Source organism: Ambystoma mexicanum, chromosome 4q (assembly GCF_040938575.1).
Source record: "Ambystoma mexicanum isolate Mex_15411 chromosome 4q, UKY_AmexF1_1, whole genome shotgun sequence".
Classification (NCBI taxonomy): Eukaryota; Metazoa; Chordata; class Amphibia; order Caudata; family Ambystomatidae; genus Ambystoma; species Ambystoma mexicanum.
The window spans coordinates 538,394,586-538,407,071 of NC_090928.1; the positions used below are offsets into that span (position 1 = coordinate 538,394,586).

The following is a 12,486-nucleotide window of genomic DNA, read 5'->3' on the forward strand; positions in this document are numbered from 1 at the left end:
CCACTCCTGTCATCTTCTGAGAGTTCACCTTCATCAGCCGACTAATGCAGTTTCCTGAACCCATAGGTGGGTAATCCCCATACCCCATCTGGGGAAAATGCTTAGACAAAAACACAAGAGATGTCACCTGGGATTAATGAAAATAATACTACATTTTACAATTCATTGTGGTGGATATCTCCACTCTTGTATATGTTGTTTTTGACTAGTGCAGTCTCAGCTGATTCTATGGGGTCACAGTAAAGGATGACAATGCTTTATATAAGATAGAACTATGAAGACCATTTGTGCATCAGAACTATTCAATTTAATTGGTGAGGCTGTGGGGAAATGTCAAATTATCCCAGGGATATCATCTGAGCACACGTTGCAACTACAATTATCTATAGAACCCTCCTCCCAAAGCAAACTCCTCCTTCAAGGCCTGAACATTTTTAGTTGCACATTGACTGACATCTCCCAGTTTCTTTATACCCTTACTTTCCCAATCCTTGAAACCAGTCAATCTAGAAACCTTCCTATTTGTGTTCCCCATAGTGCAGATTCTAACATAAATGTATCCCTCCATCCAGGCCACTTTGTTGTTTGCGTCCATGTATCCCCTACTGCCTTTATGACTTGTGGAATATCACTCCTGCCCATGGTTCCTTCTGCCCCCCAAGCCTCTCACCGTTTCCTAAACCTTTCCATTCTAGCTCTGCCAGCTGGATTTCCCCTCTCCTAAAACACCTGTTATTCACTATTTTAGGGAAACACAGTAAGACATTTGTAGATTAGGAAGATACAATCCACCCTCCCAGATAAAATTGGAGAGGGAGTGGCAATTCAGCTACGCAGCCTTTGTTCTTGTCATAGAGTCACTTTAAGAATATACTCTATTGTTTTGAAATCCTTTCTTTTTAATATCCATGGGGAATTTTGAACCACAAAAACAAACTCTGACGAGTGAAATCATTCTGTAGAGGGCTATTCTACCCAGTAACGATTAAGGGCGCTTCCGCCAGTGAATCACTCTAAGGCACAACTTAATTGTCGGGGATAAATTTGCTGGGGGCAAATTGTTAGCACCACTCCCCAGTGGAAAATGACTAGCCTCGAGAACTGTTGTTGTAGGCAAACGTTTTTGTCAATGAAAATATATTTCCTTTTATTGAGGTTACTTACTTATCCAGCTGTTCTTGGTCCCCCTGCAGCTGTCCTCATGTACTGCAAATCTTCACATTTCACTGCAAGTATTCACATTTCACTACATCTTGTCTGCTGGTGTCACCTCTTTTTGTGTTGATTCTCTCCATCTGCACTTTTCACATTTCACTTCAATTATTTGTGGATGAATTCAGTTAATTCTCATTTCACCACAAATATTCACATCTCACTGTAGCGGTTCAAATTAATAAAAAAATAGCTGGCAGCTATACTGTTCTTTACTGAGTTTAGGAAGTACTACAAATCCTAATGTTTTTAGTGTCATTCATTTTTAAACTATAGACTTATATTTTTGCTGTTTGTTTAATTTCTTGCCGACACCCCCACAATTACCTGTCTGTGTTCCAAATAATCTGTTTTTCAGAAAATTAAACAGTTTAATCATTGACTTGCTTTTTTAATTCAACAGTCATGGGTGAGTGGCTGGGAACTCAGAGATTTGGGTGTCCTCCTCTTTTGTACTTCAGTGAAGTGAAACTCCAGATATGGTGCAGGCTCGCAGATCTCCTTGAGGAAGCCATAAGGTCCATCAGGAAACAAATGCGACCATATATACAGCGGCTGCAGAAGACTGTCTCTGGCAGGATCATTGGTAAGTGTTTTTGTGACTCATATAAGGAACGTGTGATTATATTAAAAAATCTGAACTGTGTGACTGGGAGAAAGCGTTTGACACTACAAAACATGCCATGTTTACACAAGAGACACTCTTGTTGAACTTATTGGTCCCCAAAGAAAAGGTTTTCCCTCAAACTGAGCTTGGATAGCAATTGCTGGTGGTGCAGTCAACTGAATGCTGCACATGTTGGTTGAATGTAAAAAACAGTCGAAATGGTTGCTCAAGGATTTTGAACGAAAATCCCTAGTAACTGAAATGGATAGCCCTTAAAAAAAGAAATATACTCTTGCGTCCCGTCCCCTTTCCTGCATACTGCATGGGTGTCCCTTCCAAGGGACGGGAGACAGAACCTTTTTCACCAGAAATAAACTTCGTCCCCTTTAAATTTAGAGGCGCGCGGGGGTGCCGACCAGGGAGCATGCGCTGCCCTGACTCTGCCCTCCGGCGCCACACCTCAGTCCCCCTTTCCATGTCGACGGGAACGGGCCGAATTCACCAGCGCTCCTGGGTTTGGCTTCAGCCATGTAATTCCATTCTTTGTCTTTTTTTATCTTTCAGGTGCTCGGTCCTCAGGCGTCACGCTCCTCCCCGGCGCATGTCGACTTCCACAGGGTTCAGCAGGTATCCATCCTGCAACAGACTCTTCCCAACTTCAGACCCCCACACCCTCTGCCTACGTTGCCTTGGCCCAGACCACGGATGGCAAGCCTGTACAGCGTGTGGCTCGCTGTCCTCAAAAGTGCTGAAGAACAGACTAGAGGTCTTCCAGAAGTCACCTCCAGAGGACCTCAAGAAATTCGTGAAACATCGAGCCAAGCCCAAGGTAGGGCCGCTATTATCCATCGCACCCTGCAAAGGAGACTCCTTCCCACGGACTCTCCCATGCGGGAGGGACTAGTCAGGTCCTTATACCAGCACGTGCACCGAGGCTGCTGCAGCTACTGGTCTTTGTGCCGAGGGATCCTTGGATCCTCCCGGTTGTAGTGTTGAGGGACCGAAAGGTCCTCGTACCGGATTGTTATCCAAGGGGCTCTGCCCTTGTACCGGCAATATGGCCGAGGGGCTATGCCCTAGTACCGGCAATACGTCCGAGGGGGCGCCTAAATGCAGCTCACCCGACCCCCAGGTGGAGGGTGTCACACCTACTGGGCCTAGGCCCGAGGAGCAGGGTAGGCCACATGTTCCACACACAAGAGTCTTGGAGGAGGCTGGGCCCAGCGAGCCGAGCAACACGTCGCAGGCACATGGCAGGCAACTCAACAAAATGGCTGCCGTGCCAGACAGAGGCACCCGTCCGATGCCATTCCAGGAGTTCGGCGAGGAGCGAGTGTCAAGGTGGGACAGGCCTCAACCAGGTACATGGCCTACAGCCTATCCCTCTTATGCGCAGGGCAGCTTCCCACTGCGTCCATACGGGCAAGGGTATGCAGCGGCTCCAGCAGCTCCCGGCTACCCCATCAGTACCCCCTGCCACCTCTATGGCCAGTGAAGAGGGGTTCTTCGAGAGGTTCCTCTGCCTCATGAAGTCAACTTGGATGGGGGTTATCCTTAAGGACGACATCAGGGAAGTCCTCCCGAGTATGCTAGCGGCACCACAAGCACCTCCCCTGGCACCCCCAACCCTGGCGCAGCCACTGCCTCCGGCTCACCAGCCGACTCCGCTGGCTGTTCCGTACCAGCCTCCGAGTTCTCCTCATCCTCTGGCCTGCTGTCCCTGTACCCCAGCCTCCAGCACCAACTACTCCTCCACCTCCGCAGGATCCTTCTGATCCACAGGATATGGATGAGGAGGAGGAGGATACGGATACGCCATCCTCAGCCAGGGCCTTCCACAAACATCTTGCAGAGCATGCAGAGTATCTGTGCCTACCCCAACCCGAGGCCAAGCAGCCGGCAGAGTGGATACTGGCTGATGTCCTCTCGCGACACCCCTCTGCCAAAATGAGGATTCCACTGCAAACCGACCTAGTCTCCCTGGCCAAGAAGGGTTGTGTCAAGCCACACTCGGCCCAGCCGGTCAATCGACGCATGGATGCCAAGTACAGGCAGATGGAGGGGGATTTGCTCTTGGCCCATCCTCAGCCACACTCCTCGGTGATCGCTGCAGCATTACTATACTCCAAGCCTCAGTCGTCGTCAGCCTCCTCCTCTGCGGCGCTGCTAGGCAAGGAGGAGAAGATCTTGGAGGCGTGCAGCAAGAAACTCTATTCCAACGCATCCTTGCACCTTCGTCAGGCCAACGCTAATGCCATGCTAGCTGTCGCCAACCAAAAGTAATGGCGGGAAATTGCAGACTTCCTCCCGGAACTCCCTACTCAGAACCAATCGCGTTTTAAGGTGGGCTTGCCAAGGCCCAGTTGGTGGCACATGACCTCATGGAATCCACTGTGGTCCATATTGACACCTCTGGCCGTGCCATTTGTATCGCCACGGATATGAGAAGGACAGCCTGACTCCGGGCAACGAAGTTCAACCCGGACATTCAGGAACGCATATTAGATCTACCGTTCGAAGGGGGGACCTCTTTCTTTCCTCCACGGACGAAGAGCTGGACCAAAGAAAAACAGCTCACAAACGGCCAAGTCTTTATCCATCCTGACAAAGACCATACCAAAGTCGTACACCCAGTCGCAGGAGCGCTCTGACGGGAGGCAGACGTACGGAGGGTTCTGCAGCTTCCAGGAATGGAGATTCAGGCAGCTGAACCACTTGCCGTCTCAGAACCGGCGCAAGCAGCAAAAAGGTGGGTGGGGAGTAAGGGCTTTTTCCAGCCCCCCCCTCCCTTCGCGACAGACTCCGAGGGAAAAAAGGCATGACACGCCCCTTCGGGTCCACGTGTCTCCAGTGGGGGGGGGCAGGCTTGCTCTCCACGCACATTTCTGGCGCCAGAACTTCGCGGACCCCTCAATCTTTTCCATAGTATCCACGGGGTACTGCCTCCCTATCACAGCCTCTCCTCCCTCCTCCCCTCCACTCCCACAGGTTGGGACAGCAACTCTTTTGGCAGAGATCCGGTTGCTCATAGAGAGCCAGGCAGTGGAGAAAGTCCCAGCCTCCCAAAGAGACTTGGGCTTTTACTCCAGGATTTTCGCCATTTAGAAGAAGAACCAGGCAGGCCTGAAAGTTGTGCCTGTCCTTTCCACCCTCAATTTCTCCTTACCCCTACAAAAATTCAAGATGGTTACGCCAGCTTTTATAGCGGACACCTCCACGTCCCGATTTGGCAGCCCCATCGGTCTTTCCTACGGTTCAGGATCATGGACTACCATTTTCAATACAAGGTCCTTCCTTTTGGCCTCAACTCGGCCCCCAGGGTCTTTACCAGGCTCATGAATACAGTGGATGCCCTTCTCAGAGCGCAGGGCCTCCACATCTACCCATACCTGGACGACTGTCTCGTCAGGGTTACATCTCTGGAAGCGGTTCACCACTCCTCTCATGCCCTTATGAACACACTGCACGATCTGGGCTTCTTGCTAAATCTCAAGAAGTTGCAGCTGCAGCCCACTTAGACTGACATTCATGGGTCTCATCTGGGACACATGCTCCGAGAAGGTATTTCCTTTGGAGGACAAGATCTCGGCCATCGAGAGGGCCTCCACCCACTTCCTTGGCAGAGAGGTGACCTCGGCATGGTGGTACCAGCATCTCCTAGGTCTCTTGGCGGTGGTCCTATTAGCCGTTCCGCAGACGAGATTGAGGATGAGGAGGATTCTGCTGCATTTCACGGCCTCCTGGAACCAGGAGCGGGGGGTCTCAATCCGAAATGGTCAACGTTCCTCCATCTCGCCACCCGGGCCTAACATGGTGGTCCAGGAACTGCAACCTACGGACGGGCAAGCCCTTTCGGCGACCCAAGGCGCAGGTCACTATCACCACAGACTCCTCACTCGAGGGCTGGGGAGCCACCCTGGATGATCTCTCAGTCCACGGCACCAAGACTCGACGGGAGTAGGAATACCACATCAATTGGTTAGAGCTGAACGCCATCTGACTAGCGCTCAGATCATTCCTACCACTTCTCAGGGGCAAGGTTGTCCTCATCCAGACAGACAACTCGACCAGCATGTACTACATCAAGAAGCAGGGAGGCACCAGATCCCCTCCTCTGTGCAGACTGGCAATCGGCATGTTGGAGTGGGCCCTGGAAAACGACATCTACCTCACGGCAGTCCACCTCCTGGGGGAATCCAACCTGGAGGTGGACAGGCTCAGCAGGTTGTGAGCGGACAATTACAAGTGCCAGCTAGACAACCTCGTTACTCAGGAGATCTTCAACAAGTAGGGTTACCCCCACGTGGATCTCTTTGCCACCTGGCACAACAAGAAGTGTCCCCAGTTCGCATCCTGGCAAGGTCAGGGCCCCGGCTCTCTGGGCGACGCATTTCACCTCCAGTGGACCGGCATGAAAGACTACGCCTTTCCGCCCACTCCTCTGATCCACAGGGTAATTTGCAAGATCAAGGATTCTCACCTACTCCTAATCATTCTGATAGCTCCATGGTGGCCAGCCAGGCCATGGGTTTCGGAGCTCCTCAGCCTCTCGGAGGGGCCCCCTATAAACCTCCCGACGGGCCTAGCACATCTTCTGGCACAGCAGGGGGGCAGAATCCTGCGCCAGGGAAACTAGCCCTCACAGCGTGGTACCTGAGCTGGTAACGCTTTGGCAGCTTAGCCTCTCACAGGCCAATCTGGAGATCATACAGGGCGCCAGAAGCAAAGCCACCAGTGCCCAGTACAAAAGCAAATGGACCAGATTCTGCCACTGGGCAGACTCCAAGGGAATTAACCCTGTGGCCTGCAATTTGGACGACGTGCTCTCCTTTTCGGCACACCTCCCTCATTCGGGCGTACAGGTGGACACCTGCCGCACATACCTTGCAGCCATTGGGGCTTACAGGAACTCGGAGGAAGGCATTTTTTCCTCCTCCAGCCCTATCGTCAAACATCTGACCGGTCTCGCTAGGCTCTACCCACCTGTCAAGAGACCTCACCCTGTGTGGGACCTTAACATAGTCTTGGGCGTCCTGGTGCACAAACCATTCGAGCCAATGGCGTCTGTGGACATTAGGCTGGTCACCATCAAGACGGCCTTACTAGTCGGTTTTACTTCGGCTCGCAGAGTCAGTGAGATCCAGGCACTGGTCGCCTCTGACCATATACCACCTTTCACAAGGACAAGGTAGTCATGCGGACGCACCCGGCATTTCTGGCCAAGGTTCCATCTGCATTTTACTTAAACAAGGAAATAGTCCTTCGTATGTTCTTTCCCGATCCCAAGGACGAAGCACAGAGAGTGCTGCACTGCCTGGATGTCAGGTGTGCCCTAAAATTCTACTTGGACAGGACCAAGGGCTTCCACAAGTCGGACGCTCTGTTTCTCACGTTTGGAGGCTCGAAGCCAGGCTACCAGGCCTCTAAGGCCTCCATATCCCGCTAGAGGGTCTCCGCCATCAAGGAAGCGTACGAGGGCCATTACAAGCCGCTTCCAGCCAACATGCATGCCCATGCAGTCAGGGCCAAGGCAACGGCCATCGCATTCCAGCGCCATGTCCCTTGGCAAGTCATAAGCAGGGCGGCATCTTGGGCCTCTCCCTCGGCTTTCTGCAAGCATTACTGTTTGGATGCCAGCTCTAGATCTGATGTGGCTTTCGGACAGGGGGTTCTCTGGAACCTATTTGCTTAAGGGGAGGTCTCCTCTCCACCCTGGGGCTACAATCAGTTGTAATCGCCCATACAGTATGGAGGAAAGGGGATTGGATGTAAGAGTAATTATAAGTTACATACTGTAGTGACTAACGTACTCTTAGTCCATAGTCTCCTCTCCTCCATACGTCCCACCGACCTCCCCCATAATAATACTGGTGTCATTAGGCAATGTTAAATCTATTGTTGATGCAACAATGGGGACTGACGTCTGGCGCCGGAGGGCGGAGTCAGGGCAGCGCAAGCTCCCTGGAGCGCCCCTGCACGCCTCTAGATTTAAAGGGAAAGAAGGTTTTTTCTGGTGGAAAAAGGTTCTGTCGCCCGTACCTTGGAAGGGATGCCCATACAGTATGGAGGAAAGGGGACTATGGACTAAGAGTATGTTAGTCACAACAGTGAGTAACTTACAATGTATTCCTGCCATTAAGCCAATATGTTCAATAACGTACTCTAGCATGACCCTTTTATCTTGGTTTTATGAGGCACCTCTATAGGCTTGTACATGTATGTTTTTAGATTGTACCTTTCCTTTTTTTCACTTTTAGCACCTTGTTTTGAAATACTGTCCATCAGTCATATACAGACTCAACTTACTTTATTTTCAATTTGCAAATCTTATTTGTTTCATTTTTTCAATTCTCACTATATTACTCTGTTTAAGTTGTTTCATATTATTTTTCAGATGATAACCATATGTTCCCCCTTTAGCCTGTATAAGTCACATTTTCAACTAAGCATGCTTTCACATTCTGTTCCCTGCTTAACTTTTTAGTTTTACTCCAGTATTTTATGCATATTTTGTCATGAATCGACCAGCATATCCCCTATCAACACTTTTAACACTGCTACTGTCATAGCGTTAATTGTGCTAGAGCAAATTTTGAAAAGCATTGCTTTGCATTATCATGAGTTTCTGTTTTAGTGTGTCCATCGATCCAACTGATATTGCACTACTATAGTCCGGTATAATTCTGATGATTGCTTTATGTATCATATTGAGGCTAAGCGGGGCGTGAGTGGAGAGAAGCAGTCACTGCAGTCAGCAGAGCTAGACCTGTGTCCAGTCTGCTTTCCCATTCTATCTTTGAAGGCAGTGTTTTATTTAAGTAGACCAGAATACTGCAGAGTGGAGTGGAGTGGGGCGTGAGTGGAGAGAAACAGTGACTGCAGTCGGTGCAGGCAGAAGGGCGACGGGGTAAGTCTTTGCCCTGTGCCGGCTAAAGGTTCAACATGTGGAACTTCTAACGTGACCTAGTGGCGATTGACATTGAATGTACAATTTCCAGAGTGTTCACAGGGAGCCGGAACCTAACATGTTTGATTCAAGTCCCTCAAGCACAATTACTGATGCAGAGATGCTGGTTGGGGTAAACCTCCCATTACCCCCTTCCTCAAACACAGACAATGACTGTAACCCTAATAAAGAACACATTGACTGTATGGACATGTCCAAGGATGAAGTTGTTATTGGGAGGCTGAGTTCCCAGAACACTCTTGTGGCCCCCCGCGAGGCAGGTTGAAAGACTCTGCGCACCTTATAACTTCATATTTTGAAACCAATCAAAAGGGGTCTAAAGTAATCAGTAGAAGGGCACGATTAAAGGAGGTGGTACCTTGTGATCCTCCAAACGGCAGCCTTAATCATCTACCACCCGAGACTCATTCACGAGAGGAGCAGTTGCCCCAAACTAATCGGTTTGAAACTTCATCAACCTATTTGGATTCTTCACCATCGTTAAAAATGGGGCAGCGCCTAGCAGCTGAGTTAGACTCTTCATTATTTTCGGTGAGTCCACCAAAGGCACAAGACCCTCTTGGCTCCTCAGATTTATGGGGAGGGCCGAAAGGTGAAGCCGCACCACCATAGAAACAGTCCCTGTTGGAGATTAACCAGATGCTGTGCATATTGGTTTCCATTTATGAAGGGTTAAAAATTGAGACACAAGTGAACTTTGTCATACTGAAGTCCCTATTGTTTTATTTGACACAATCGAACTCCATGCGGCAGCCAAAGAATTTTTGTTTTCAAAGGAATTGCCCACCAGAAGGAAGGCTGGGCTTGAAACGAGTAACCCCACGCATGAGGCCCATTTCAATGCTCGCTTCAGTAGCATGGGCCCAAGAGAGTCATCGGGGGGGACATCCACTGGAGAAGCAGACAAAATCCAGGGCCCACTATATTGTACACGCTGAAAGGGGGCCCGTGGTCAGTATGGATGAAATGGAATGAGTGGGCGTTCTCCGTAAGGAGGGGCCCCTAGGTGGTGGGGTGAATAATCCCTTGAGGTGTGGCGACATTGCAGGTAAACCACATCCTAGGAGCCCAGTGACCAAGTAGAAAAGCTTGCCGAAGGAGGACCTAATGAGAGACTGGGTGCCCGCCAAAGATGTGGCCGCACCACCTTGTATTGATCTGACGCAAGGGCAAGTTGGTAGTCGCCGAGGGGGGTGTAGATGTCAAAGCTCCCTCTAGAAGAAGCGTGCTTATGAACCAAATAGTAAAAAAAACAGTATCTGGTCATTGCATCGACTGCCAAACCGTCGAATGCCATACCATTGAAAAAAATGCATCGAAAAAAAAAGCATTGAAAAAAGCAACACGATTGAGCTATGACCCCCAGGAATTTAGGGGGGCAACCACCTAGAGGCACAGGAGCCACGTGTGAATACTGATCCCTTTAATAAGTGGGGCCATCTGCCCCCATACAGGTTGGAGGTGAGCGCAGTCCGAAGGGGATGGGTGTGCTAGGCAGGCCAAGGCCGCCCATAAAATATCAATTTCAGGATTTGAAAAGAGCTGTATCTGTCCATGGAATAGTGTTTGAAAGTGTAATTAAAGAAAGAAGAGATTGTGGCAGAAAAGGACAATTGAGGTTTTGGTGCACTTGACAGAGAGTAGAGTGGTTGATGGGCAGCAAATAGGAGCAATGTGTGAACACCCTGCCTACAGTGTGCACATAAATAGAATATGATGAGGGTTGTTTTGCTCCCAAGAATTGCGCACACAGCCAAACATTAAGTGCTCAATTGGGCGTAGTTTAATGCAATTCAAACAGCAGCCGACACGTGTTTCGAGCGAAAGCTCTTCTTCCAAAGCTGCAAAATTATGAACATATTTTGTACATTTTTGACAATCAAAGTATTAGGATGAGCAACAATTGGACATGAGACAGAACCAAAGACCATAAAGTAAGCATTGGGGTGGCATATAAAATAAACGTCACAAAAATTTCCCAACATGATATGCCAAATTAATTAGCATTGCAGAGTATAATAATATAACATGGCACAATAAAATTAAACATGAAAGGATATATGACCCATTGATCATTGGAGTTAATCGAACCGCCGAATCAATGCCATGTGTAAAAAAGGAAAGAAAAAGATAAATGTGCATGAATGATGGGAACAGCCCCGTAAATACAAAACTCATCACACTTGTGTCTAAGTGCTTACAGTTAATAGGAAATTAGTTTTACCTGAGGAGGCTTGGCACTAGTTCTATTGCGTGGGGAAAAACAAAAAACAAGAAACACAAGGTGTTTGTATTTCAATGGATAATTTACATGTTCGAAAAAGCCCTAATTGGTTGGCTTTCATAAATTTGTCAAAATTAAATTATTTAGCTAAGCAACTTTACCCAAATTAACTTGCATCTATTCTTACCTTTATATGTGGTAGATAGATATCCAATAAATTTTCAATTGTGGCTCTGCTGCAAGCGGGAGAAAACTAAGTTAGCGGCTTAGCATATGAAGAAATTAATTGGCACATAAGAAAGGATAGTATATAGATTATAAAACCATACCTATATAGACGCATGTGCGTATTCAAACGTAGCTGTCAGGCAGACCAATTGCGATGTAATGGAGTGAGATTGGAGCAGGCACGTGGCATCGGGTAGAGGGGGAGAAAGAGGGGGACAGAAGAGGAAGTATCTAATTAGTCAAATGATTAGCACTCGCGAAGGCGAGACGGTCACATGCGCTTAGCCTCAGGGCGAATAGTCCGTAGGGGCCGACGCGAAAGACCTGCACTTACCGGCGTTTCCACCCGACTGATGAGATAGAGCCTCGCGCGTGATGTCTGAGCTCGTATTTATAATGCGGCCAGCGCCATGTGAACAACTAGAGCTCCAACGTGAGCTCGGGGTGGCCATATTGGGTGTGGTCCCAAGACCTATTCTATATGCACGGGTGTGCAGCTAAGTTAAAGTTCAAGAGCCAGTAATATCATTAAAGTTAAAATAAGGGACAAATTCCATGTACATGGGGGTGCCGCCGAAGTGTAATTCGGGGGATGGGACTATATTTAAATAATACCCAGCAATGTTCACACGAAGCGTTAGCAATGAAGTCTTGTTATATGTCCAAAAAATGTGTGGTTATTTAGGACTGAGGGAGTCCTAATAATTCTGGCCAGTGCCAGTGATTACCCTGATTAACGAATAAGGAGGATCTAATTGGCCATGATTAGTGGTCCCAATGTCCCCCAATTCTCGATGCTACGTACTTGCAAACCAATAGAAGTGGGAGAGTTACACTAAACAGTGGTCAAGCCATAGTTTGATTAGAAATGATCAGTATTGTAAATACCGGACAGTTCCCATCATCAATTATCTATAGGTATGTATGGAGCCCCATACTCGTCTGATGTGAGGAATACGTACAAACTTCAGAGAAACACAGATAGTTCATGATCGCTGTTGAGGCCATTGGATACGGTTCGATATTGACAAATTAACTGTGCTTCCAATTGTCTCAATTTGAGGGTAAGATTACCTCCACGTTGTGGTACGGACACTTTAGCCATGCCCACAAATTTGATCTGTGACTTGTAATCAAGCTGATGGGATTTTTGCCAGTGCATGGCAAGTGGATATTTAGACTCCTGGTTTGAAATAGTAGATAAATGTTCGCGTATTCTTATTTTGAGAGGTCTGATAGTACTACCAA

The 12,486-nt window shown here is 48.5% G+C and overlaps 1 protein-coding gene across 1 annotated transcript in view; it reads left to right on the plus strand.

Moving 5' to 3' along the window:
* ECT2L (epithelial cell transforming 2 like) overlaps positions 1–12,486 on the plus strand; it is a 2,055,529-nt gene that overhangs the window by 956,879 nt on the left and 1,086,164 nt on the right. The window contains exon 12 of the mRNA XM_069608104.1: positions 1,616–1,798. Coding sequence (XP_069464205.1) covers positions 1,616–1,798 — 183 coding nt within the window. The remainder of the gene's footprint in view (positions 1–1,615; positions 1,799–12,486) is intronic.